The sequence below is a fragment of the Bos indicus x Bos taurus genome, chromosome 3 (genome assembly GCF_003369695.1).
Source record: "Bos indicus x Bos taurus breed Angus x Brahman F1 hybrid chromosome 3, Bos_hybrid_MaternalHap_v2.0, whole genome shotgun sequence".
In the NCBI taxonomy this organism is placed as follows: domain Eukaryota; kingdom Metazoa; phylum Chordata; class Mammalia; order Artiodactyla; family Bovidae; genus Bos; species Bos indicus x Bos taurus.
This window is the reverse complement of record NC_040078.1, coordinates 118,369,899-118,397,861: the sequence shown is the minus strand read 5'-3', so window position 1 is coordinate 118,397,861 and position 27,963 is coordinate 118,369,899. Positions and strand designations below refer to the sequence as shown.

The window sequence follows — 27,963 nt, the reverse complement described above, 5'->3', positions numbered from 1 at the left end:
ATGAGGGGGTCCCGGGGGGCCTCAAGTGGACAGAGCCACTTGCTGCCAGGGTGTTCCCAGGGGGACGGCTGCTCGGTGGCAAGGATTCGAGTGCTCACGGTCCCCTGGGTGGAGGGGGTCGTGCATGTTACCCTTGGGATTGGGTCTCCTTCTCCATGAGAGCTGGGCCTGTGGGAGTGGGCACTGCCATCCATCCACATGGCACCCTCAGCCTCCTCACTGTTGCCCCGACTTCAGCTGGAACCAAGTCTCAGAGTCCTCTGGGCCCCACTGGCAGCTCTATGGGCTCACGCTCCTGGGCCGGGCCTCAGTGTCAGGGGGGAGGGGGGCGCAGAGAAGATCTGCCCTGGAAGATGCCTGTTGAGCCCCTTTGGGGTCCAGCTTTGGGAGATGGACCAGGCTCCCCCTCCGCATGCCTGCAAGTCCAGGTCAGGGTAGAATGTTAAGTCATCAGAGGTCCTGCGGTCAGTGCACTTGGGGCAGGCAGTGAAGTGAAAGTCGCTCAGTCATGTCCGACTCTTTGCGACCACATGGACTATACAGTCCGTAGAATTCTCCAGGCCAGAATACTGGAGTGGGTAGCCTTTCCTTTCTCCAGGGGATCTTCCCAACCCATGGAGCGAACCCAGGTCTCCCACGTTGCGGGCAGATTCTTTACCAGCTGAGCCACGAGGGAAGCCCACGAACACTGGAGTGGGTAGCCTAGCCCTTCTCCAGAGGATCTTCCTGACTCAGGAATTGAACTGGGGTCTCCTGCATTGCAGGCAGATTCTTTACCAACTGAGCTACCAGGGAAGCAGACACTCGGGAGGGAAAGGCAGACAGTTCAGGCTGGTTCCATCTGAGAGGCTGTACCTGGAGGTGCCAGTGTTCGACACCATTGAGCCAGACGAGAACTCAAAAACGCAAGACACACCTTCCTGTTACCGTAGAGAGTCAGAGGGGCTTCCCGTCGCGTGTTTGCACACACAACAGTAGTGGCTCCTTCAGCAGTGAGGGTGGGGGGACCGGGGTGGGACACGCTCCATCCTCAGCCCCGGCCACGGTGGGCGAGATGGAGCCACACAGGCCATCACAGCTGCTTGGAGACTGTCCGGGATGTGTTGTCAGGTAACCTGGTCAGTCACAGAGGCCACCAGCTGAGCGTTTCCCAGGAAGTCTAAAAAACTCGAGGACTGGCTCAGAGCAGATGTTGGCAGAGGAGGCTGCGTATGAGCACAGCGTACTTGACCTTCCACTGCTCACAGGCATTTGGCCTCTGTGCTTTCTCGTCTCTTGTTGTTACAGTATTAACGATCATTCAGGGCTTGTTTTTCTAGCGTTTATGATCATTTACCAAAGAGGAGTAAAATTGACAGTATGTGTTCAGCTCAGAAGGTTCCAGGGGCGCGTCTGGGGTCACAGGTTTGTGAAGGTCTCGAGTTGACAGCACAGCCAGAAACAGGGAATTAGCTCCATGGCCCCTGGTGGGAACCGTGGTCCCGTCCTTTCCACAGTCGGCCAGCTCAGAACAGAGGGCCGCCACAGCGGGAGGCCAGCCCAGCTCACACCTCGGGGTCCTCGCTGGGACCCGGGTCAGGCTCACGAGTGTCTCTCCCTCCTAGACTCGGCGTGCAGCAGTGCCCCAGGCTCCGCGCCCAGCTCACCCAACAACAGCTCCGGGAACGTGAGCACGGAGAACGGGATCGCGCCCGCCGTCCCCAGCATCCCGGCCGAGGTCAGTGTGCAGTGCGCTCGTCCGCAGGGCGGTGTCCAGCCGCCCTTCCGTCTTGACCATCGGAGCAGCATCTCCGAGGCATCTCAGGAACTCTGAGCCTCAGACCACGGGGGGCGGTGCCCCTCACCTCTGCCGGTCAGACCCCAGCTATGCTGCAGGTTGAGAGGTGGCTCCTGGAGAACCCTCCCGGGGGCTGTTCCAGCCAGGGGGGGACCTCAGGGCTGGCGGGAGGCCACACCCTTGACCAGACCTGGGTCAGGGCGATGTTCCGGAGCCTTCACTCCATGCTTTCATTTTCCTCCTTATTCACTTTGCTCCTCTGGCTCATGCCACAAGTGTCTGGAGCGCTTGCCTTGTGCCAGCCCTGTGGCCCCTGCACAGGGCCAGTTTCCACTCGACTGGGGTGGGCGGGTGCTGGCCGGAAGGGGAGCCAGCTGCACACCCCGCTTCCCGGGACTGAGCCGGCTGTGCCGTGTGCTTCCTGCTTGGATGGTGCTCCTGACTAGGAGGTTCTTGTGAGGTTTTTTTTTTTTTTCTAAGTTCCTTCCAACTTACAGGAGGCTGTCATTTGTCAAACACGGTAATTTGCTCTCTTCCTTAAATGTTTGGAAATGAGTCCTGCCCCGCCAGAGGGCTGAAAGGCTTTGGTTGGAGTACACAGGCCCACGTGTCCACTCCATTTTCAGTCTTTAGACACTTAAGATAAAAAGCAGATTTTTAGATACTGAGTTGATTTTATGCTGCTGCTTCTTGCTTGTTAATCCCCCTTTATTCTTTTCCTTGTACATCTTTATTACCTGTGCATTTCAGCCTCCCTGTTTAAAGACTTGTTTAGATTAAGAGTTTTAGCAATCCTTCTCTGTGAGGCTGAGGTCATAGCTGAGATCTACCTGTTAGCAGCCTTAGAACTTGGCCTAGAAGTTGCTTCCTGGAATGAGCTGTAAAGGCTGCATGTGGCTTGTCAGTCGTGCTCCCAGATCCTGGTTTTGTTTCAGTGGGTAGTCACTCACCTAATGGTTTCTACCATAGAGATGCCTTATTTGAGTGAATGCCGGTTTAAGGGGCATGTTGATTTTTACAAATTGCATTTTCATGTAAATTAAAGTACTGGAAATTAATAGAAGGTGTCAAAGGATTTGTAAGAAACAAAGATTGCAGTTCACGTGTTTTATGTTAGATATTTACAGTAATCACAAGGCTAGCCCTTGAAAATGTGGTCACAGTTGGATGTCCTTCGTTGGTTTCAGTCTGGTTAGGCCTGGACAGTTCCCTCAGTGCCTCTGTAAGCTCAAGGCCAGGGCTGGCCACTCCTCCTCCTCCTCTGGTCCAGGGGCGGCGAGGGGTCCTCACGCAGGAGGTGGGCCACTGGCTTTCCCTGCTGGACCGAGGGACGCTCAGCATCGTCCTTACACGGGGGCAGCAGGGCTCCCCAACCCTGGACAGCCTCGCCCCAGGGAGGGAGCTTCATGCGATGCTGAAAGCCAGGTGGGATCTGGGGACGTCAGTGGGGGTGCTGCCCTGGCCCCGGCCTTCCTGGACAGCTGAGGGGCATGCCATAGGGCAAGTGTAGATGGCCAGCACTGGAAACGCAGACCAGTGAGCACATCAGACAGTTCCCAGAAGGCTGCTTGATTTCTAAAAGTAAAGTAGGTTTGGTTTGTTTGTTTTTTTAGAAAAAAGCCTTGGTTATAAAGAGGAAATGACAACTTTCAAGCACTCAGTGTTCGCTTGTTCTGTTCCTGGACAATGATAATACAGTGGAATCATGCTTTCCTTGGCAAGCTCAGTCACTTTCTCTAAATCAGAGCTTGCTGATTTTTTTAAAACCAGAAAAAGGGCTACTTTTAAAGTCGCCCTTTAGTCATTCCTGTACCATTTACTATGTGAACAGAGTAAAGTGGCTGCAGCCTTCACTAGGAGAGCCACACTAACCTCCCTCCCCAGGGGCCCTTCCTACGGTGCCCTTGGAGCACAAGTGTGTGTGAGTTTCCACTGACACCGTGCGTGTGACACGAGGAAGCCGCCCAGGGACCGCTGCCTGGCACGGGACTCCAGCACACACGCCCTGGGGTGGTCATCGCTCCGTCCTCTGATGGACCGAGGGGCACTTACCGGCCAGGGGCTGCAGCCCGCCCTTGTTCACAGTGACTTTCAGCTCATATTCTTTCTAACCGTGCCAGTGAAATCTTAAAGCAGGCAAAATGTTTCTCAGCCTTAATGATACGCTCCTTTGTGAGAAGAGCTGGGAGAAAACCGGTTGTGAGTCCATTGTTAGTGCCGTTCTCTACTACTGAGGGGACGGTGTGAATACGACAGTGTCCTCTCTGCCAGGAACCTTCATTCTAGAGGCAGAACGACATGAAATAGGACAGTAATTCAAGCCCTCGGAGACTGGCACTTAAGCACACACGATAAATAAGGTTCCAATCATCAACAGAATTTTTCCGACCTGAGTGTCCCCGTGGAGGGCCGTGTCCTGTGTGTGAACACGCCTCGTGGCTTTACCCTCTGACCGGCTGTAGGGCCCTGTGAACGCTGCTGTGGTCAAGTCCTTCTGTCTCCAGCTTCCTCTCCCGAGAGTATGTCCTGCGAGTGGAGTGGGGTTTAAGATCAAAGGCTAGGTCTGTTTTTAAGACTTTTGACGTGGATGGCCAAAGTGTCCTGTAGAAGGAGCAGGCTGATTATGGCCCACCCAGCAGTATGGTTATGTTTCTCTGGGTCAAGATGTTGTTGTCATTCTAAAATATCTTTGCCAATTGTGTAGGTTTTTAAATGTTTTTTTTATTTAGATCACTGCTGATTTTTTTTTTCACATGAGTTTCTTCTCCATCCTGGCTCTTCTTTGTCACTTCTCACTCACTGTTTAGTTTGCGTGCTCTTTATATGTGGCCTTTGTCTGTACTATGGTTGCCAACCTTGGCATCGCTGATATCTGCCTTTTATGTGAAGGCATTTTTCTCTAATCAGCATCTCCCTCTCTGGTTCCTACCTCTCACATAACCTTTGGAAGGACGTTCCCGACCCTGAGACTACATGTTTAAGTGTATTATCCTAGGTTTATTCTGACAGTTTTACAGTGTTGTGTGGATTGAACAGGAGCAGACAAGAGAGGGCCGGGTCGTGAGTCAGAGTTGACGGCTTTGCGATGCCGTGTCTGCCTCCGAGCTGTCCTTGTTCATGCGCCTCCGTCCCGGGGACCTCAGACTGGACCTCAGCCTCCCCTGGAGGGTTTTCTCTCATTGCTTCCTGTGGCACAGGCCGCTCAGGCCTGGCCGTGCAGCCTCCGTGACGCCTGTGTACTCTGTCTGCAGACCAGCCTGGCACACAGACTCGTGGCACGAGAGGGCTCGGTGGGTCCGCTGCCCCTCTACACGTCACCATCCCTGCCCAACATCACACTGGGGCTGCCCGCCACCGGCCCCTCCACGGTAAGTGGGCGCCCCCGGGGTCTGTGAGGCGGTGGTGCAGGGCAGCCCCCCCCAGGCCCCTGACCCGGGCACCTGGCTGTGTCTGTCTGTCCAGGGGGCGGCCGGCCAGCAGGAGGCCGAGAGACTGGCCCTCCCCGCCCTGCAGCAGCGCATCTCCCTCTTCCCTGGTACCCACCTCGCCCCCTACCTGGGCGCAGCGCCTCTGGAGCGGGACGCGGGGGCAGCCCCGGGCTCCCTCTTGCAGCATGTGGTCCTCCTGGAGCAGCCGCCCACGCAGACGCCCCTCGTCACAGGTGAGCGGGCCGCGTCGGGCCGTCCTGGGCTCCCCGGGGGAGAGCGGGTAACCTGTCCCCGAGAACTCCTGCACCCAAGCCCTCCCACGCCAGGCTGTGGCCGCAGAGACCACGTCCACTCACAGAGCCAGGGGCGTGGAAGCCAGAGCGTCAGACACACCTTCTGGTTGATTTCCCAAGAGCAGGTTGCCAGCCCCCTGATGTGTCTGCCCTTTGGGTGCTCAGAGTGTGATGGAGCACAGAGCTGGCCCTGCTGGGCAGCAGATTCCTATCAGCAGTAATGTTTTATTTTTTTAAATGTGCCCCATCTAATGGGTGGTTATGTTTAGAAAAAAAATTAGGGCTTTCCTGGTGGCTCAGATGGTTGCCTGCAAAGATTCTGCCTGCAATGCAGGAGACCAGGTTTAATCCCTGGGTGGGGAAGATCCCCTGGAGGAGGGCATAGCAGCCCACTCCAGAATTATTGCCTGGAGAATCCCATGGACAGAGGAGCCTGGTGGGCTACAGTCCATGGGGTCACAAAGAGTCAGACATCATTGAGCGACTCTCACACACACACACACATATTTGCTATAAAATTTGCATAGCAACAGCAGTGTAAAGGTGTTACTTTCCAAGTGACAGAGTGCTCAGGGTTCGCTGTGAAACGAGGGGGCCCTGCTGCAGAGCTGACCTCCCAGGTCCAGGCCATCCAGCTGGGTCTTCGGCTTCCTCCCCAGGTTTTAGGAGGGCCAACAGAGCCCCCAGTATCAGTATCAGCAGGGGAGTCCTCCTCAGCTGTTGGTTGCTCTGCTGGTGACATTTGGTTTTATCGTTCTCAGCATTCGCCCTTGCTCTCTCCCTCACTTCCCAGCCGGCCTGTCTGTCCTTCCCAGCGTCCTGTGGGCCCTTCCCTGCCCCCCTCCCTGTTCCCGGGCCTCCCTGGGGTCACCTTATACTCCTGTGGACACTCCAGGAAGCCCTCCCCAGGTCCAGAGCTGTGACCATTCACATTGACACTGGAAGTTGTGGGTTTTTCACTTTTCTTTCTTCTCTTTTTACTTTTTATTTTGTATTAGGGTATAGCCAATTAACAAACAATACTTCCCTGGTGGCTCAGACAGTAAAACGTCTGCCTGCAATGCGGGAGACTCAGATTTAACCCATGGGTCAGGGAGATTCCCCTGGAGAAGGGAATGGCAACCCACTCCAGTGTTCTTGCTTAGAAAAATCCCATGGACAGAGGAGCCTGGCGGGCTGCCGTCCATAGGGTCGCAGAGTCAGACTCGACTGAGCAACTAAGGCTTTCACTTTCATAGCCACTTTCATAGTGAAAATCTCACTTTCATTGTTAACAAACAATACGGTGACAGTTTCAGGTGAGCAGTGGAGACCCAGCCACTCACACACACATATCCGTGCTCCCTCAAACCCGCCTCCCATCCAGGCTGCCACACCACACGGAGCAGGGTTCGTGTGCTGCACAACAGGTCTGTTAGTTCCCCATTTTAAACCCAGCAGTGCGTATCGTCCATCCCAAACTCCCCAACAACCCCTGCCACCGTCCCTCCCCCAGACAGCGACAGTTAAAAGCGGAGGCCAGGTGTGGCTTCTCCATCCCATGTGTGACTCGCCACGTTCTCATGTGGCCACTGGCTGAGGCGTGGTAGGAACGGGGACCATTGCACCAGCACGGGGAGCGCAGTCAGATGGCTCCGGCCCAGCGCACAGCCCCCGACCCACGCTGCGCTCAGGGTGCAGGCTTCCTCAGCACTGACGAGGCCCACGTCGCCTTCTGCACGCCCGGCCTCAGGGCCCTTCCTCCGTGTCAGGCCCAGCTCGGGGGCCTCCCGGGCACCCAGCACGGGCAGTTTCTCTGCACACCTCTGTCCCCCAGAGCACAGACACCGAGATACCTTGCACAGCCCCTCCCAGCACCCCCTCAGCGTCTGATGCCGGAAGGGTCACGGCAGATACCTCTGCGGTGGCACCTGGTGCCAGGCGGTGTCTGAGCCATGTCAGGAAGAGTCAGGCTCGCGCTGCAGGCTGGCTTCTGGTAGGTTCTCTGAGGCTCCCAAGGCCCACAGACCTGCCTGCTTGCTGGTGGTCACTGTGGACAGATAGACGGTGTCAGAGCTAGGGCCACGTCATTCCACAAAGGCTGACCATGCGGGAGGAGCAGCCAGCCCGGGTCCATTGGGGAGCGGGCATGCGGGTGTGAATTCCACGTGGTGCCCGCTCAGAGTGGTTTCCACAGCCTGGGTCCTCGCCACTGCAGGAGGCTCCTGACAGCCGGTGATTCTGTGCTCCAGTCTTCTCCTGAAAAGAGCCCCAGAGAGTCCCCAGGTTGAGCTCTGAGCAGCTGGTCAAGGTGCTTTAAAGACTCCCCAGCTTTAAAGACGCTTTAAGATGGGCAGTGGGTGTGTAAGGGCTCAGGCCACAGGAATCACCTGTCTCACGTGGATTCCACGTGAGAATCCACGTGGACTGAGCAGGATCCCCAGTGCCAAGGCCGGCGCTGCAGAACCAGGCCCAGAACACAGGGCGATTTGCTTTCCAACTGCTCTTCTTCTTTAACCCCCACACCTGGGGGGGCATCTGTGTGGCACCTTTGTTTGCAGATCCGCTCGCTGTTAGTGCAGGTGAAGGGAACCTTCAGCCCAGGTGTCCACGGAAGGGCTGGGTGCTCACCAGGAGCTCCCGTCCCGTTGTCCTCTTCACCTCCTGCACCAGAGAGGACCTCTGAGGACAGGCTGGCCTGCCCTGTCCCCGGGAGGAGCCGCTCGGCACCGGCCACCCTCAGGTCCCTTCACTTGGACTGGATGAGGGCAGCCGCAGGCTGCCAGGGCCTGCTGTCTAGCCAGCCTCTGCAGGCCAGCTGGTCACTGGGACAGAATTGGATCCTAATGTACTGGGCCCTTGTGCTTGGAAGTTTCACAGCACATTCCAAAAACCAACCAGTTTCCAGTTACCATCAAAAGCTCCTGTGAATGGTCTGAGGGGTCATCTTCCAGTCCTGAACCAGAAACTTCTGAACTCAAGTGTGGCCTAAGTCCACACTGGACCAGGTGTGGGGTCTTTCTCCTGGCAGGTCAGATGTCCAGTTTTAAGGAGTGCTGATCACGACGCTGTCCTCGAGTGTGGGGGCCCCGCAGCTTTACCCCCACCCCTGGAAGCACTAGAGCCTAATTTGGGGTGAAGGGGATGGAGGTGAGAGGGGAGGGGAGGGAGCGGAACCAGACCGGAGTCTAGCCTGAACAGCCGGGGCTCCATGTAGACACGGGCTCCCCTGGTGTCCCCTGGAAGTCAGGCCTCTCACCGCCAGCCACCCGCACCCTGCGGGGACAGAGGCCTGTATCCTCAAGGTGGTGTCATCCTGGCCAAGGCGGGCTTCTGGGCCAGCATCAAGCAGCTGGAGCCCCAGTTGCAGGGAGAGGTCCCTGAAGTACCCACAGTCCCCGCCTTTCCAGCTCACTTGGGGTCCTGGTTCCCTAACCTGGGTCACAGCAGACACTGGATCTCTGGAATTAAGTGTTTCCTCTAAAACCGAGAGACGCTTCCCTGCGGATACGATGCATGGCCAGCCCAGTGGCCCAGCGCAGGGCTCTGCAGCCCCGCCACCTGTGACACCCTCATTCTTGGGGGCCCAGGAAGCTTTAAAAATAAGTGATGTCTTCTGAGAGGGCGCCTTTCAGTAACTAAGTGGACTTTTAACCCCATGAGTCCAGCATCCAGTGGCTGACATCCTTCTTCCCTCCATGAAACGATTTGCGTGCTGAGTCACTTAGGGCTTCCCTGGTCTATCAGCTGGTAAAGAATCCGCCTGCAAGGCAGGAGACCCTGGTTCGAGTCCTGGGTCAGGAAGATCTGCTGGAGAAGGGATAGGCTACCCACTCCAGTATTCTTGGGCTTCCCTGGTGGCTCAGCTGGTAAAGAATCCACCTGCAATGTGGGAGACCTGGGTTTGATCCCTGGATTGGGAAGATCCCCTGGAGAAGGGAAAGGCTCCCCACTGCAGTGTTCTGCCCTGGAGAATTCCATGGACTACATAGACTCAGTGACTTTCACAGTCTTGTTCGACTCTATGCCAGCTCATGGACTGTAGCCACCAGGCTCCTCTGTCCATGGGATTCTCCAGGCAAGAATACTGGAGTAGGTTGCCATGCCCTCCTCCAGGGGATCTTCGCAACTCAGGGATTGAACCCACGTCTCTTACGTCTCCTGCACTGGCAGGAGGGTTCTTTACCACTAGTGCCCCCTGGGAAGCTGGTGAAATGATTTAATCCCCCATGATACCCAGACCAAGTGAAAGAAAGTGAAAGTGAAGTTGCTCAGTTGTGTCTGACTCCTTGCGACCCCAGGGACTGTAGCCCACCAGGCTCCTCCATCCATGGGATTCTCCAGGCAAGATTACTGGAGTGTGTTGCCATTTCCTTCTCCAGGGGATCTTCCCGACCCAGGGATTGAACCTGGGTCTCCTGCGTTGCAGGCAGACTCTTTACTGTCTGAGCCACCAGACCAACAACGGATGAATTCTGGAAGACCTTCTCTACGCTGATGCTGTGTTTTTGTTTGTTTTTAACTTTTCTATTGATAGAAAACCCAGGACAGAATTGGTTCTACCTTTCGAGTTATTCACTTTAGTTTGCTAGCCAAGCAGATAATAAGGTTTAAGATAACTTATCTTTCCAGGAAACTGTTTGGGTTGGATAAAAAGTGATGGTGGTTCAGGGAACTGTGACTGATTAACTTTTTGAAAAGGTAGCGAGGGACAATTTTGCTAGAGTTGAACCTTTTTTTCTATTTGTACATAAAGTAAAAATTTTAATACAGAAATAACCTCCAGGAAGGGACTAGGAAAAGACTGACAGTCAGTACCCGCTGGAGGGGGCTTGGGTTTGACTAAACATGGCAACACAGCCCCTCCCAGGAGTCAGCACTGGGCAGCTGAGAGCTGGCGTGGTCTGTCCACTCGTGGTTTTTCCTGGTCAGATGCCCTGATCTGGGGTCACAGGCAGCTTGAGTGATCAGCTCTGGTGCCAGAGGACAGATACTCAGGTGGCCTGGGAAGGGTCTGTTACACCCTTTTGCCTATGGTACCAGGGAAAATGGTCAGTCAGTCAGTCAATTCAGTTGCTCAGTCATGTCCGACTCTTTGCAACCCCGTGAATCGCAGCATGCCAGGCCTCCCTGTCCATCACCAACTCACTGTCTAAACCCACAATTTGTAAAAGAAAAAGTACTACTGGTCGAAAGGAATGTAGAAGGAGGACGTTCCACCTGCTGGTTCACATAAGGAGGTCGCATTCTGAAGCAAGATTCAAACAGAGTCAAACCTACCCTCTTATGTCCACACAGATTCTTAACTTAAACACAGCCCAGACACGGTGTGGCTGAGCTGCCCTTCTCCTGGGCAGCAGGTGACAGCCTTTCCCAGAAATTTGCAGAGATTTTGACAACATGCATCAGAATTTTTTTCAAGTGTTGATGCCCTCTTTGTGTATAAAATCGGCATCTTGAGACCCTTAAAATGGTTTGGTTCATAAGGGCAGGTGTCTTCCTCACACCCGGGTTTCTGAGGCTGTCAGGGAGGCGCCCACTCGCTGGTCTTCCAGAACATTCTGGAGCCACCAGACCCTGGCCCCTTCCTCAGCCAGGCCCCTCTGAGGGCGTCTGTGCTGGGGCTGCCCACTTACGACCTGGACCTGAGTATGGGGGGACCAGATGACTGGCCGCTGCCCCTAAGTCCAGGCTTCGGGTGGTCAGCGTGCTGGAGCAGGCCTGGCGGGCTTCTGGGAGGCGGTGGCGGCCGGCCTCCGTCACAGACTCACCAGGCCTCGTGCCTCCCTTCTGTTCCTCCCCTCCCCGTGCTCTCTCCAGACCGCTACCTTGCAGGCCTGGGCGCGCTGCCCCTGCACGCGCAGCCCCTGGTAGGGGCGGAGCGAGTGGCGCCCTCGGTGCACAAGCTGCGGCAGCACCGCCCGCTGGGCCGCACGCAGTCGGCGCCGCTGCCCCAGAGCACGCAGGCGCTGCAGCACCTGGTCATCCAGCAGCAGCACCAGCAGTTCCTGGAGAAGCACAAGCAGCACTTCCAGCAGCCGCAGCTGCACCTCAACAAGGTGAGGCGCGGGGCGGGGCCAGGAGTCGTGGGGGCGGAGCCTGGAACACGTCGGGGCGGGGCTGGGGCTGCGGGCGGGGCCGGTGACACAGGCAGTGAGCAGCTTGTCCCATTGGTGGCATAAAGGAGGCAGGAGTGGGGTGGGCTATGTTCCCGAAGCATCAGTGTCCCTGGGTGGCTTATTCTCCTTGCCCCTCAGGGGTCTCTGGGGTTTCTTAAGGGGACTTATCCTCTTAAGCAAACTCGCAGCAGAGAGTCCCCAGTAGAGAGTGCCCAGCAGAGGCACGGGGCCCCCGAAACACAGGTTCCAGGCCCCTGGACACTGGCGCTCTGCCTGCCCATTGCAGCAACCTCGGCCAAAGGGCTCCTGCCCAGAGGTCTGCGTCCCTCAATCCAACATCTGGATGATCACTCCCGACCTGCTTTCAGCAGCAAGCGGCACCAAGGTCAGTGTGGCCCTCCCTGCTGGTTATTGAAGCAAGAGCAGCAGTTTCAAATAACTGGTTCCAAATGCTGACATTGGAAGCAAAGCCCTTTTCTGATAGAGAATGAGATGAACTACTCTGGAAAGCTGTCCAGCGGTTCCTCTAAAGGTTAAACTCAGAGCCATCACGTTGCCCGGCAGCTTCTGTCCTGGGAGAACTGGGGGCCCTGAACAAACAGCAAGCTGCCCCAGACCAGGCCCTACTGCCCGCCCAAGCGCTTGGACACGGGCTCAGCACCCCTGCCCCAGAGCCCCTCTGCCTGGCAGGCTCCCCTACCAGAGGGCACAGGGCGGGGTCAGGGGTGGGTGGGTGGCTGAATGAAGCCCCACGGGGCAAGAAAGGCACCTTTAAGGTAGGCAAGATGGATGCCAAAGTGTCAAAGGCACTCTGTGTCACCTTTCTGATGCCGACTGTCTTCTTAATTGTGTTATGTCGTTCTCTGAGTGATAGGGTAGGAGACTAGAAAGACAGGAACACCTGTTCACGTGTGGTGTGTTCTCCAACAGAGAGACAGACGCTGTCTGATCTCTCTGGATTTCACTCCGTGATTGGTTTGCTGTCACCAGCGACAGTTGATTGAAGTGTTTATACACTGATCTCCCGGAGGGTGCAGGGAGCTGACAGTCGTACCCAGCACTGCCAGCACTGACATTTCTGCCCTCTGTCTTTCGTGCCCATGGCCTGAAGGCTCCTGAGCCAAGGCCCGAGGCCCTGGCTGGAGTGCACCAGGGTCTCAGCCATTCCTCGCGTGTGTTACTGCTCCTCAGCTCAATTGTGAACATGAGCTCTGGGTCCCATTTGTTTGGGCATCTAATGGTGAGCGTGTCCAGTAATCTTGAACGCTGGACTGCTCACCAGTTTGGTTTGGGCCCTGAACTCCAGTCTGGCTTTTAGAAGCTTGTTGTTCCAAACATGCAGTTACCTCCGTTCTCGTTTAGTTGGTGAGAGGGTGCTCGTGAGGTCCAGAAGGCCTTGGGGAGACAGAGCAGGTCTGCGTGTGCCGTTTGCTGCTGGGTCACCGCGATCGTTCCCAAGGTCATGCGTGCCCACTCAGAGCTGACCTCCTGGCAGGGCCTGGGGCAGCCCCAGCTCCTCCAGGATCAGACACGGCTTCTCCAAGTCCCCTAGGGGGGCCCCGCCCGCCCCCTTTCTGTCCCCTGGGTGAGCCTCTCTCCTGCTCCCTCTGTCCGCGTGCCCTCCCAGGCTCTCGGCCACCCCGGCTCCGCAAGCCTAGCCTGGAGCATCCATGCTTCCCACCTCCGTTTCCTGTCTGCCTTCTTCCTAACCATCACCTCCAGCCCTGGCCCATCGCCCTACCCCTTGCTCGGATCCCCCTTCCCAGGACAGCCCCTTGCAGATCTCCCAGAGTTTGGGTCTCAGCCTCTCTGCGGCAGGCCCGGGTCCCATGCCCCTCCCGCCCCGACCTTCCTCCATGCAGGTGTCCTCAGGCACCTGGCCTGGAATCCCTGGGGTACCCTGGTGTGCCTGGACCAGCCCCTCTGCTGACCTTCCGCCCCCTCCCCGCTGAGCCCCCAAAGGGTCATTTCTCTGCAGGCAGTCACCTGACCCCACCCGTTCTCAGCCTGACTCTTTGGGATCTTCCCACAGCAGAGAGGAGCTTGCCTCCCGCTCTGAGACAGCACCTGCCTCCCAGACCATCATCTGGAGGCTTAAGTCTGTGGTGCTGGGGGCTCCCGTCCCCATGTCCCCCCCGCTGTCCATGCCCCGTCCCCGTGTCCTCTTCCCTGACCCCCACCCAGTGCCCACAGCCTCTTCTCTCACAGCCTCACCCTGGAGCACATCACAGGGGCCTTGCCTTCTCCCACTCTCCCGCATCCTTGTTCCCTCCCCGTCACTCTGCTGTGACATCTACTCACCAGTCTGTCCCCCAGCCACCTTCCCAGGCCCTGTGCTCCCCAAACCTCCCATCAACCCTCCCCATCAACCCCAGCCTGTTACCTGTTGGGCTCTGCACCAAACGTTGAGGGATGACAGAAACGCGAGCACTTTGACCCCGCGGACCGTAAAGCTTAGACTCCTGATGCCACCTGCTGAGGTTTACAGGCCCCTGTGGACCTGGGGGGCCTGGGAGAGACCCAGCGCCCTCTGCTGGTGGAGATGGGTCCTCCTGCCCCCAGCCCGATCTGGGGGTACTGGTGGTCTCACCCTCAGTGGACTCTGTCCAGGCACAAAGCTCAGAGGGGGGCCTTACTGGCTGCAGGTATGTGGGAAGCAGATGAGATGGACAGATCCCCAAATCTTCAAAGACAGATGTTCAGAACACTTTTTTGGATGAACCACTGTGAGAAGTCAGTCAAATCACCAGATGTAAGGTTGGAGGATTGTTCACTCGAAATGGTTCGGAGCCTGTCTGCCCCCTGCCCACCCCGCGGCTGTGTCCCCACTCACGCCCCTCACCTTCCGCTGGGCTCGGACCTGCTCACGGAGCAGCGTCCTCCGTGTTCTGGCTGGATTGAAACTTCCTCAGGAGATGGTGCCTTGGGGCGGATGTAGAGAGGCTGGGGCGTGCCTTTCACAGCGTGCTTCCTTTGCAGAGCTTAGCACAGCAGCTCAGGGGACGGTCACTAGAACAAGCCCCTAGCCCAGTGGAAACTGCTCACTCGGCAGAGCAAGCCAGCTGTTCCGGAGGGTGTCAGTGGGTCTGTCCTCCTCTGGGGCCTGGCCCTGGGGCCCGCGGTACAGCTGACCCCGGCCAGCTACCACAAATGCAGCCCAGCCCTAGCACAGGCGTCCCCAGTCCTCCCCTCAGGGGCCAGGCTGCGCTCGTCCAGGTGTGGGTCAGGGAGCAGGTGGCTCCATAAGGACTTTTTAAAACACAAGTGCTCAGGACCAAAACTTAAGGCTTCTCGGAAGCCCTTGCTTTCCTTCTAGAAACAGTCAGGACGTGGGGAAGGATCCATCCTTCCTGCCAGGGCGGGGCTCTTGTGTGTGGAAGTTCAGCAGGGAGGGGGCATGGTGTGCCGGCTGCGGGCTCAGGGCCAGCGGCATAGGTGAGTGGACTCAGAGGCCGCCTGTCCCCGTGGTGCCTGGGTGTGAGCTGCTGGGGTGGCGGGTGGGGTGACTGAGAAGGAAGGAGGGTACACCCACCCCGGTCCCACTTCACACCCAGGTACGGACGTGGGCCAACACCTCGCGATTGTGGTGAGTGACCGCATTGCGATTCACTGGGCCTGGCAGACAGGCACGTGACAGCAGGTACCACGTTGCTGCTGCTGCTGCTAAGTCGCTTTAGTCATGTCCGACTGTGCGACCCCATAGACAGCAGCCCACCAGGCTTCCCCGTCCCTGGGATTCTCCAGGCAAGAACACTGGAGTGGGTTGCTGTTTCCTTCTCCAGTGCATGAAAGTGAAAAGTAAAAGTGAAGTCACTCAGTCGTGTCCAACTCTTAGCGACCCCATGGACTGCAGCCTACCAGGCTCATCCGTCCATGGGAGTTTCCAGGCAAGAGTACTGGAGTGGGTTGCCATTTCCTTCTCCAATGCATGAAAGAGAAAAGTGAAAGTGAAGTCCCTCAGTCGTGTCCGACTCTTAGCGACCCCATGGACTGCAGCCTACCAGGCTCATCCGTCCATGGGATTTTCCAGGCAAGAGTACTGGAGTGGGGTGCCATCACCTTCTCCAAGGTACCACGCTAGGCTGTGTTTTATCTCAGCACCACGGACAGTGCCAGTGTGTGTGTGTGTGTGTGTGTGTGTGTGTGTGTGTGTGTGTGTGTGTGTGTGTGTGTGTGTGTGTACAGTGCCTGGCGTGTGTGTGCATGTCTGCCTGTGTGTGTCTGTGTGTGTGCGTGTGTGTGTGTGTACAGTGCCTGGCGTGTGTGTGCATGTCTGCGTGTGTGCGTGTGTGTGTGTGTACAGTGCCTGGCGTGTGTGTGCATGTCTGCGTGTGTGTGTCTGCGTGTCCCCTGCCTCAGCCAAGAGTGACAACATCCTCGGAGGATCAGCCCCATTGTTCCTGAGACGGGGGCTCTGTGTCTGTCTGTGTCTGTCTGTCTGTGTGTGTGTCCTGCCTCAGCCCAGGGTAACAGCGTCCGTGGATGGTCAGACCCTCTGATCCCGAGACGTGGGCTCTGTGTGTGTCCTGCCTCAGCCCAGGTCAGCCCCGCTGATCCCGAGACGTGGGCTCTGTGACCACACCCTTCCTGTCCCAGCACCTCCCTCACCCCCGTCCCGCCACGCTCCACCCGGTACCCCTGTGTTACAGATGATCCCCAAACCCAGCGAGCCGGCCCGGCAGCCCGAGAGCCACCCCGAGGAGACAGAGGAGGAGCTGCGGGAGCACCAGGCGCTCCTGGAGGAGCCCTTCCTGGACCGGCTCCCAGGGCAGAAGGAGACCCACTCGCTGGCCGGGGTGCAGGTGAAGCAGGAGCCCATCGAGAGTGATGACGAGGAGACGGAGCCCCCGAGGGAGGCGGAGCCCGGCCAGCGGCCGCCCACAGAGCAGGAGCTGCTCTTCAGACAGGTACCCACAGAGCAGGGAGCGGGCAGCAGGGGGTGAGCAGGGCCCCTAGAGCAAGTCCAAGGGCGTCGTTCTCCAAACCTGCCGATCCAGGCCCCTAGCTTTCCCTGTTGATACAGGAGGCAGATGTGATGTGAGCCTTGCTTTGCAGGCATCACCCGCAGAGACACTGGCCCTCTGTCCACTGTGTGTATTTATGCACCTGCTTCTCAGCTGAACAAGCCCCAGACTCCCTAGGGATGGTTCCCCTTCAGGCCCAAAGGCTGCAGATTAACCCAAATCTGAATGCTGGTGGATTCAGCATAGAAGGGGAAGAGGGAGGCTGACTTAATCATTGATCAAGAAGGTTTGCAGCGTCTGGTCAGAAGCCAGGACTTTTGGGGCCAAGAAGACACTAGTGACCAGCCTGACAGATCCAGAAAAGCAGCCTGGTCTGGACACCCAGAGCCAGTGAGGTTCCCTGGCACTGACACACAGCTAACAGACTCCTAAGAGACTGATGAATATACCCGATAATGATTCATTAACTTACAGTGAAGAGTAATATGGCTGGGACGAGAAAACACTGGGACAGTCAGCTAGCGAGTCAAAACCCCGTGTTGTTTCTGAGAAGCTGGGCCAGGGCGTCCGAGGGGTGGACTCTAAGATCTAACGGTGTCCTTCATTGTGGAGCTCAGCACCTGGGATGTGGGGCCCTGGCTCACCCAACCCTCCCCGTGGGCCCGGTGCTGGCCGCCCAGGCAGACGACTCCTCCCCCGACAGCCCAGGGGGTGCCTCCCCCAGTGCCCCTGGGACCAGGGTGGGAGGTGACACCCAGGCTCAGCTCAGCGCCTCCGTTTCCCGGGAGCCTCTCTTGGGTAGCAGGCCAGCCTTCTCCGTGGCTCCGCATTTAAAGGCAGGGCCACAGGTGGCTGGCGGTCACTTTTGCTAGTCCTCATTCAGAGGGCAGCCTGTCTCACGTGTCAGCCGGTGTTAGTGCTAAACCCCTGCTCTTCAAGGGGCCCTGGAGCCAATGCTGATGACAGCAGGAGGTCAGGGCAGGGGAAGCCACTGTCCCCGCGGCCGTGTAGACTCCTGCAGTGCGAGTGCGCCAGGCGGGCCGTCCGGGCTGCAGGCCTCGTTCCCGCGCCGGGGGCTTAGGTCAGGGCCTCGCCCGTTCACAGAGGCGGCGGTCTCCTCTTATAACTGGAATTCAGCGCCATGCTCTTACTGTCTGGTGTGAAACTGAGAGGCAGTTTTTTAGGGCTGGTGTCTTGCCAATGATAAGGTGGTCGGCATTCTCTTAGGGAATTATTCCTGGGCTCTGAGCCTGAGGCAGTGAGCAGAGGCGCTGGGTGTCTGGTTCTCGGGAGAACCGCAAGCAGAGCTCGTCTCGGGGAAATGCGGTGGCATTCGCAGCAGTCTGCAGAGTCACCTTGAGATGGGCACCTGCTCCGGAGGCATCAGGTGTCACGTCTGGAGAGGCCGCGGGAGGAGGCACCTGAGGAGGGAGGCCCAAGGCAGGGGCAGCGGCCTGCTCCTCACCTCCTGCAGGGGGGGTCCAAAGTAGGGAGTCCTGCCCTTCCCTCCTCGGCCGTGCGGGGAGGAGACCCCCCAGGTCCCCACAGAAGCAGCCGTGCTCCTGGCAGGGCCGGCAGGCCCCCAACCCATCCCACCACCTCTCCCCGGGCTCCATCCACCTCCCTGGGCAAAACCGGACCTGCCCCGAGTCCCTGCCTTCACACCCCAGAGTCCACCCCACCGCCAGCACCCTCTGCCTGGGTACTGCCACCCTGCCCCCAGGTGTCACCTCCTCAAGGAGCCCTCCAAGGCCCCCAGGCTACCCCGACCTCCCATCAGCTCTGAGCAGGCTTTTCCACTGACGGTCTATCTCCCCATGGGGATGTGCAGACTCATCAGCAGGGCCCTAGGCCGCCGCCTTGCTGGCCACCCTCCTGGCCCAGAGGGCAGGCTTCTCCCCAGCAGCCTGGCATGAGGTTCTGCACTGGGAGCCCGGGGGCAGTGTGGTGGAGGATCTGGGAGAGGGGCCCCCGTAGCCCTGCAGCCGGGGACTGGAGATGCCGGGAAGCAACAGAGTGGCCCCTTTTCTCCACCTGCAGCAAGCCCTCCTCCTGGAGCAGCAGCGGATCCACCAGCTGAGGAACTACCAGGCGTCCATGGAGGCTGCTGGCATCCCCGTGTCCTTTGGCGGGCACCGGCCCCTGTCCCGGGCACAGTCCTCCCCCGCATCCGCCACCTTCCCCATGTCCGTGCAGGAGCCCCCAGCCAAGCCAAGGTTCACCACAGGTACCATGGGGCAGGGTGTGGGGAGCCGGGGGAGGGCGAGGGCCCCCGCGCAGGGGGAGCCGCGGCTGCAGACACGAGGGAAGTGCCACACGAGGCCTGCAGGGCCAGAGGGCGAGGCTCAGGCTGGGTGAGGCTTCCGGGTGGTGCCCAGCCTCACATCCACCTGACTTTCTGCCCAAGGCTCAGCCCCATGCTGGGGGCTCCAGACAGAGAGAGGTCACTGGGGGTCCATCCTGGCCAAGAAGCCCGCCTCCTCTTCCTCAGAGAAGCACAGCCTCAGAGAACTGCCCATCCCTGGGCCTGCCCCCACCAGGCAGCTTCCCGCCCGGGGTCGGCGGGGTCACCACCTTGCCCTCCTTCGTCTGTCCTGTCCTTGGACTGAGGATCCACCCAGGGCCCTGCCTGTGAGGCCCAGGCGACGCCTGGAGCGTGCAGGTGGAGTGGGAGCAGGGCGCGGCCGGCCCAGACGCTCGCTGTCCGCTCTTGGACAGCCCACAACACTGCTCCTGCCTGCAGTCTCGCCGCGCCCCTCACCTACGGCCTCCCAACCCTGCAGAAGTCTGCAGGCAGGACTCTCTCCGCCTGAAAGCGTTCCCTGGGAGTCAGGGCAGAGGTCTACAGCCGAGTGCAGTGTCCACTGGTGTCGAGGCGCTGGACTGGCTGTCCCGGCCCAGGGGCTCCGGGTCAGCCCCTATCACCGGCCCCCACCGCGCCTGGGACGGAGGGCCCCCGGGACAGCGCCTCACCCCGTCCTCTGCTAATGCATCACTGTGTCACCATGATGCCGTCGGGTGGGGCCTGTGTCCTGGTGCTGTCCACACACGTGCACACCTGCAGTCCACGTGGACAGGCGTATGCGTCTGTGCTTGCGTCAGTCTGCTGCTCTGTTATTGGAAGGCCACGTCCCACCCTGCCCCGCCCCACTGTCTAGGTCAATTTCAAATGCAGTTGCGTCCCTGTGTGTGTCTGTGTGTGTGCACAAGCGTGTGCTCCTGTCCAGTGGCTCTGCAAGTTTCCGCAGGCAGAAACCGAGCCTTCTGAACCCCAAGAACCTCGGACAGATGGATCTCAATCCACAGAGGCAAAGTACTCTATAGACAGGGTCCCTGGCAGACCTGAGTTTGGGACCAAAATCTCCCCACTGTCTGGGTCAGCCCGGTCCCTGTGATATGAGAGCCCTGAGTCCTGGGGACAGGGCTGCCTTTTCATTTCTTCCTCCCTCGCCAGCTCCCCTGGGTGTCGAGGACTCTGGCCGTTGGGCAAGTGCCCTGAGCTCCGCTCCCCTGGCAGGGGGACCAGCTGCCGGGTACCCCGAGGGCTTCTCTGAGCGCGGCCACCCTGCCTCCCTGCTGCAGGCCTCGTGTACGACACTCTGATGCTGAAACACCAGTGCACTTGCGGGAACACCAACAGCCACCCAGAGCACGCCGGGCGCATCCAGAGCATCTGGTCGCGGCTGCAGGAGACCGGCCTGCGAGGCAAATGTGAGGTGAGGCCGGCCTTGCGGGCGTCACAAGCCAGGGCGTGTGTGGGGTGACCTGGGGGGACGCAGGGCCCTTGCGCAGGCAGACACGCAGGCCTGCCTTTTGGAGGAACCCGAGGGGCCCTTCCCCAGCCCCCTCTCGCCCACTCCCCTTCCTGGTCATCCTCTGGGAAGCCTGCCTCTCGCCAGGCTCCCTCTCATCACCCAGGATGCATGGCCAGGCCATCCCAGGGCCTCTTCCACGGATGGGATCTGGTGGCCCTGACCTAGGGGAAGACCGTCGTTTCTGTTGGCTCTTCATCGAAGGTTCTCTTCCTTGAGTTTTTGGGAAAGCTCCTCTCAGGGTGTGGGTAGAGCCTCAGGCCTGCAGGGTGGGGGTGGTGGGCAGACTGGTCAGTCTGCCTGGAATTCGGTCCCCACCTCTGCACCCTTGAAAATCGGGTCCTGGAGAACAGGTCTGCTGAAGGACCTGTAAGGTCCCTCCACCCCTCTGATGCAGGAGTGTGGCCAGTTTGGGTCTGGGGCGGGGCGTCTGTCTGTGCACAAGCAGGGGGGCTCCAGGCTGTGGGCGCCATAGCACTGTCGTCTGTGGAGCAGGCAGGCAACACCACCTCCCAAGAGCCCTCCAGGGTGACAGGGCCTGGCCTCCCGTGTGCCCACCCTCCACAAAGCCAGGGAAAGGGAACTGGAAGGGGGTTGCTGCTCTGCAGGGTGACCCCACAAAGCCCCAGCCTATGGCTGAGCAGAACTGTACCGTCCATCCTTTGGAGCCCAGCGCCACCTGGAGGGTGTGGTCAGAGCCCGGGTCCCCATCTGCCCCTCATTGAGACAGGGTGTTGAGTTGAGGTCAGCCGGCCTCCAGTGACCCCACGGATTTGCCAGCTTATGACGACCCACGATTTCTGGAGGAGATGGCTGGAGGTCTGGGCCCAGAATCCAGCCCAGGAGTCCCTCTGTGGAGATGACAGGGACTCCAGGCAGCCGGGCTGGAGTGGCCGCACCTGCTTCCAGATACAATGAGGACACGCCACTGGGGGGCAGCATCGGCCCGGCAGACACGCCTCCTCCAGAGGACCCCTGCCCAGCCATCCCTGAGCTGCTTCTACGCTCACAGGACGGGCCCCTCAGGCTGGCGGCCACCAGGGTAGTTTCAAGGCAGGAGCTGGAAGATGGGGCGAGGACAGCAGCGCTGAAGGCGGGCACTGACAGCCCAGGGGTCCCCACACCCAGGAGATGGGCCTGCAGACAGGCTGGAGAACGGACCCGGGGTGAGAGACGCAGGCTGAGAGGGACCCGGGTGAGAGACGCAGGCTGAGGGGACGGACTCGGGCGAGAGACGCAGGCTGAGGGGCACCAGGGGCGAGAGACGCAGGCTGAGGGGACGGACCCGGGTGAGAGACGCAGGCTGAGGGGACGGACCCGGGTGAGAGACGCAGGCTGAGGGGGACCCGGGGCGAGAGACGCAGGCTGAGGGGCACCCGGGGCGAGAGACGCAGGCTGAGGGGCACCCGGGGCGAGAGACGCAGGCTGAGGGGCACCCGGGGCGAGAGACGCAGGCTGAGGGGGGACCCGGGTGAGAGACGCAGGCTGAGGGGGACCCGGGATGAATAGACGCAGGCTTGGGGAGGGACCCAGGTTGAAGAGACAGGCAGATGGGACAGACCCGGAGTGAGAGACACAGGCTGAGGGGAACCCGGGCTGAGACACACAGACTGAGCGGAAGACCCGAATTGAAGAGACACAGGCTGATGAGGATCCGGGATGAAGAGACACAGATGAGGGGATGGACCCGAGATGAATAGATACAGGCTGCGGGGACAGACCCGTGATGAAGAGACGGGGGCTGAGGGGGACCCGGGTGAGAGACGCAGGCTGAGGGGGACCCGGGGCGAGAGACGCAGGCTGAGGGGGACCCGGGTGAGAGACGCAGGCTGAGGGGGACCCGGGATGAATAGACGCAGGCTGAGGGGGACCCGGGGTGAGAGACGCAGGCTGAGGGGGACCCGGGGTGAGAGACGCAGGCTGAGGGGGACCCGGGTGAGACACACAGACTGAGCGGGGACCCGAATTGAAGAGACACAGGCTGATGAAGATCCGGAATGAAGAGACACAGATGAGGGGATGGACCTGAGATGAATAGATACAGGCTGCGGGGACAGACCCGTGGTGAAGAGACACAGGCTGAGACAGACCCGGGGTGAAGAGACGGGGGCTGAGGGGGACCCGGGGCGAGAGACGCAGGCTGAGGGGGACCCGGGTGAGAGACGCAGGCTGAGGGGGACCCCGGGTGAGAGACGCAGGCTGAGGGGGACCCAGGTGAGAGACGCAGGCTGAGGGGGACCCGGGTGAGAGACGCAGGCTGAGGGGGACCTGGGGTGAGACACACAGACTGAGCAGGGGACCCGAATTGAAGAGACACAGGCTGATGAGGATCCGGAATGAAGAGACACAGATGAGGGGATGGACCTGAGGTGAATAGATACAGGCTGCGGGGACAGACCCGTGGTGAAGAGACACAGGCTGAGACAGACCCGGGGTGAAGAGACGGGGGCTGAGGGGGGGACCTGGGGTGTAGAGACAGGGTGAGGGGGACCCGGGTGAGACACAGGCTGAGGGGGACCCTGAGAGATACAGGCTGAGAAGGACTCGGGGTGAAGACACACAGGCTGAGGGGCAACCGATCCGGGGTGGAGAGGTGCTCCACGCAGCATTATGCTTGTAGGCCAGCCTGCCCTCCGCACACTTGGGAGCAGTCACCGTGCAAGGCATCTCCTGGTCTATAGGACACGGCTGTGGGACTTGACCCGAGGCAGGGGAGGTTAGGGGACCTGCCGTGCCATGACTTCCTGAGACCCCCAAGCCTCCAGCCAGTACCCCCACTCTATGGGTGGGCTCCCCTCTTTGAGCCACCTGGTGTTGAAGGTCATGGTGTGGGTGGGTCAGCTTCCCTGCCACCTTGTACCCCTTCACACTGGAAGCCAGGTCGCGAAAGTCTTGGCCACAGCCTGCTGGTCTCGGGCTCCCTGTCCTTGGCCCCTGGGCCAAGGCAGGCGTCTCTGGGAGCCTGTCGTACAGTTAGGAATGGTTACAGAGCCCCCTGGGGGTTTCCATGGGAGCGCAGCTCCTGGCCCATGTCTGCCCAGCGTGCGCCTGGCCCAGAGAGCCCAAGGCCTCCCCCTGTGCCCCGGAGTCCGGTTGGCTCCCCCTGCATTACTCCGACTCTCAGAAAGTGTAACGTGTCGACCGGAATCTTGCTTCACAAACTAGTCTGCTTCTGAAAGGTTAAGTAAACGTAGGTCAGCTCAACTCAAGAACAGTGATGTTCATGGTAATTTCTGGGGAACATCTGAAAATAGCCAAAGATCTGAGGAATATCCAGAGTGAAGAAGCATGCAGACGGACACAGCCTGGGGTGCCAGGCTGGTTATGGGCCGCCTTGCCCTCCAGGAAGGCTCTCGATACCCGGAGAGCTGGGTTCTGGCCTCGTGAGAGCTGAGCACAGCCCCACGTGTGAGGCGGTTTCCATCTATTTTAAGACCAGACAGTTGGAAAGCAAAATAACAAATTGATGGCAAATCATTGACGTGACAGTGAAGGCTAAAGCGTTGAAGGCTGGAATTATCTTTTTTTCTTTTTCTAAAACGTCTAAGTTGTAATTAAAGTATACGCCCTCTAAAATACTTCCCAAATATTTTTCAAATATCATGTGGGGTGGTGTTTGCTTTTGATTTCGCAAAAACCAAGTCACACTGTGCTCATGCGCTCGTGAAACCCCGCTCCGTCTCGGGTGCTGGTTTGCTGCTGAGGCTGACCGCGGCGGCCTCCCGTCCCCTTTTGTCCCGCAGTGCATCCGCGGACGTAAGGCCACGCTGGAGGAGCTGCAGACAGTGCACTCGGAGACACACGCCCTGCTGTACGGCACGAACCCCCTCAACAGGCAGAAACTGGACAGTAAGAAACTTCTAGGTATTCCAAGGCCTTCTTTACCTTTACCGCGAGGCTGCTCCTGGCCCGGCCCGCGTCTGAGGCCCCGCCGGCCCGCCCTTGGGGCGCTGGCTGGTGGCCGAGTGTCGCCCACCGGGCTGTGAGTGGGCAGCAGGGGCAGAGGCAGCCCTTCCCCGTGGTGCCCGGGCCAGGCTGTCAGGTGAGGGTCCGAGGAGGAACCCACCCTTGGCGTTCACGTGGGCGCTTGGCTTCCTGCTTTGCATCGGGCGTGTTGGGGAGCAAGCGGGCTGAGCACCGCTGGTTTTGCAGTATTTCAACTAGCTGAGTTGTGACGGGCGAGGCTGGTCAGGGCCCGCAGCCACCACCCGGCCACCCCTTTCTGGGCCTGGAGTCCACCTGGGGATGCTCTTCCAGGCTCCTAGGAGGACGGCGGTGGCCTGAGCCTTTCCTGGGGGCCGGGGCTTCATCTGGAGCAGGCAACCCCCCAGATGAAGTGGTGGGATCTGGGCCTGGTGGAAAGAACTCCTTCCCCCTAGGGAGGTGGTCAGGGTCCCCATAAGGCAGGTGGGGCTGACAGACAGGTGGGGTGCCCAGGCCCGCAGGGGCAGAGCCCCCCAGGGGCAGAGCCCCCCATCAGAACACTTCCTGGACAACTTCCGCCGACTACCACCACCACTGCTTCCTGATCATCTTGAGCCAGGACAGTCGCCAACCTGGATTTCCCTGCCTGTCCCAGCCCCCTGGGGCGAGACGCCCTTCGGGGCGCTTCCCTGAGCCAAGGCAGGCAGAGGGTCCTGGAACCAGACTCTCGGGTCCCTCTGGGGTTGGGGGAGATAGGCCATGCCCTGTTTGCTCTTATTTCTGGGGTAGACGTGGAGAAGGTTGCCCCTGTGCCTGGCCCTCACTGCATGAGTGTCACCCCCTCCCCAGGGACCCTGCAGTGCGGCCCCACCACCTCCCCGTGCACCCATAGGCCCCTTCACCCCCTCGTGCACGCGGGGGACACATCTTCCCTGCTGGGCGCCTTGTAGGTGCTGAGCCCTTGGAAAGCACATAGCTGGAGGCGGGGTGCAATAGGAAATGTGCTCTGGTCTGGGCAGGGGACTGTGTGCAGTGACTGGGCTTTTAGACATCAGAATCCACCACACTTGGGAGACAGGAGGGGGCTTGAGGCACGGAGCTGGGCGGCACGTACCCGGAAGTGGTTCCAGGGACAGACGCCCCCAGCTCTGCCTGCTGTCAGCCAAGTGACAGACACTGACGAGGTGCAGGCAGGCAGGACTCAGGGGACCTGGCCACAGGGCCTGAGAGGTCTCCATCACGTCCCCTTGGCAGCCCGGTAGCCCCAGACAGACAGGCAGGGGGCCCCTGGGCTGGGACAGACTCAGGCCCAGAGGAGGTGAGGCCGCCGGCCCTCCCTCCCTCCGTCCTGGGCTCCCAGCACGCTGACCTTTACCCCCGGCAGAGATGGGGGACCTCCTTCAGGGTCTGTCTGCCCAGAGGGAGCTGGCGGCGAGGCACCCCAACACACAGCGCCCTGAGCTCCTCAACAGTGGTGGCGACGGTGCCTGAGCCCTCCGTGCCCCCGGACCTGCCACCAGCTGCACACCCTCACCCTCAGCCAGAGCAGAAGGTCAGGGGTTGCGGGCCCCTGGGAAGGTGCTCACCGCTCAGAGGCCAGACTTCTGGGAGTTGCCACAGAAGCCGGGACTGGCCTTAGAATCGTTGGAGGGGAGGCACCATGTCCACAGAATGAGAGCAAAAACAAGAAACAGAAGAAAAAATAAAAACATTCAGGGGGAGTAATGTGAAACATGGTCTCGGAAATCGAGTTCTGGGCTGGATGGGACAGGGAGTCAAGGAACGTGACCAGGGCTGGACACCAGGAAGCCAGAGAAGAGAAGAAATACGAGGAGCGTCCCTAGTGCGCAGGCCCAGGAGCTTCCGGAGGACGTGGAGAGGAATGGCAAGCCCTGGGGGGCCACGCAAGGGTCCCAGGGCGGGAGGACCCTGCAGGGAGCACCCTGGAAAGCCTCAGAGCACAGGGGCCAGACGCGAGCATGCTGCCGCCTCCCAGGAAGAGGACCAGGGCTGCTGGGAGCCAGGACGACATTGGGCCACGGCTGCAGGGCAAAGCCTGGCCAGCTCCGGGGAAGGCTCTTTCCAGTCTGAAGTCTCCAGCCAGCCAGGCTCAGGCACGTTGTCCAGACATGCCCCTGCCCCAGAACTGGACTTGTGAGTTCAGGGTGCCAGCATGGTGGGTAAGGGCCTCTGCCTGGTTCACGGCCGATGCCACCTCGTGGGGGGAGGGGTGGGGAGCTCTTTCTTTATGAAAAGCACTGACCCCACTCATGAGGGCTCTGTCTTCACGGCTTAAAGCCGCTGCCGAAGGCCCCACCTCCCAGCGTCACACTAGGGTCAAAGTTCGACTTGTGAATCTGGGGACGCGTACACTGAAGCTGGACCAATCACAGAGGCCAGCCCTGGAGGATGAATGCTACCCCGTTGGGTTTTCCAAAGCTCGACCACGTGGTTTAGGATACCACACAAGAAACCAGAAGGAGCCACGCAGGTTCACTTGGCCAAAAGCTGGGCAGGGCCCTGGTCCCCGTGGAGGGGGCGCCCTGCTGTTCCCTCTCCCTCAGCTGAGGCCATGTGCGGTGCAGACTAGACACAGATTCTTCAGTGTGGACAGCGTCTTCCACTCAGCCCCCGAAGCACGTCTGTGTCCTCTGAGCTTGGGAGGGGGTGTTGGAGTTGTCCAGGCCCCACACCCAGAGTCATGGGGAGAGGGGAGGGCAGGGTGGTCCACACTGGCCACTCCCAGGAAGGGGAGGACAGGGGACACTGAGGAGCCCAGAGGCCAGCCTATGGCACTGGAAGTGGCGTGGATACGGGCCGAAACATCCAGAAATGAGACGGCACCAGCAGGGGGCCCAGAGGAGAGGGCCTGGCCTGAGGCAGGGTGGGGCTTGGTGGGAAGAAGCCCCCAAGGACAAGGATGGTGCAGCCGGGGGACAAAGTCAGTGGCCACGGAGGGAGGCGTGGAGCTGGCCAAGAGCAAGGTCTGCAGCCTGGCCCCGGATCCTCCGGGCAGCTCAGCTCCTTCCCCCGTGGATCCCCACTCCTGGAATGCTCTCCAGCACAGGTGGGGCTGCCCATGGGTCCCGTGACACCACTGGGGCTGCCCATGCAGTCCCAGTAACCCCCACTTCTGCGGGGCCTCAGGCCAGAGAGTGGTCGGACTACCCCCTGAACACACCCTGCGGCCGCCAAGCCCACTCATGTCCTTTTCCGACCAGCGCAGGTCTTCCCAGCTCACCCTCATGCTCCACGTCCACCCGCTTGGTCAGCCCACCCCTTTTGCATGTCCATCCGCCAGGCATGTGACGCTCGAGGGACAGGAGACAGGGTGATGGGGGAATGGTCCCCATGCTGGGGTGCAGGTGGACTCAAGTCCCCCGCCAGGAGGATGGATGAGGTTTTCAAACTGGTTCCAACGTTTAAGGCAGGTGATCAGAAATGAGAGAGATGCCAGAACGGGGGTCACCGGGGAAGAGTAAACGGGGAGGGGGGGGACGTGGAGAGTGAGCTGGGAGCTGTCTCTTCCCGCCCTCCGAGCCAGGCCCGCCCCCACGGGGCCCCTCCTCAGTACATCCAGAATCGTTCTCCCTGGAAGCCCCTCCGCTGCTGTGGTGTCTTTGTTGAAGTGTTCCTCCATCATCTCAGACCCCAATGCCTGCCCTCG

General features: G+C 59.7%; 1 protein-coding gene across 5 annotated transcripts in view; it reads left to right on the top strand.

Annotated features, from left to right (window-relative positions):
- The window catches only part of HDAC4 (histone deacetylase 4), a 296,637-nt gene that overhangs the window by 225,884 nt on the left and 42,790 nt on the right, over positions 1–27,963 (top strand). For 2 of the 5 annotated variants that reach the window (XM_027538100.1, XM_027538099.1), the window contains exons 9-17: positions 1,605–1,717; positions 5,029–5,145; positions 5,240–5,438; positions 11,298–11,536; positions 11,883–11,981; positions 16,246–16,503; positions 18,601–18,787; positions 20,143–20,276; positions 24,116–24,236. In XM_027538100.1, the coding sequence (XP_027393901.1) occupies positions 1,605–1,717; positions 5,029–5,145; positions 5,240–5,438; positions 11,298–11,536; positions 11,883–11,981; positions 16,246–16,503; positions 18,601–18,787; positions 20,143–20,276; positions 24,116–24,236 (1,467 nt within the window). The remainder of the gene's footprint in view (positions 1–1,604; positions 1,718–5,028; positions 5,146–5,239; positions 5,439–11,297; positions 11,537–11,882; positions 11,982–16,245; positions 16,504–18,600; positions 18,788–20,142; positions 20,277–24,115; positions 24,237–27,963) is intronic. The other 3 variants (XM_027538101.1, XM_027538103.1, XM_027538102.1) reach the window with 3 other exon arrangements.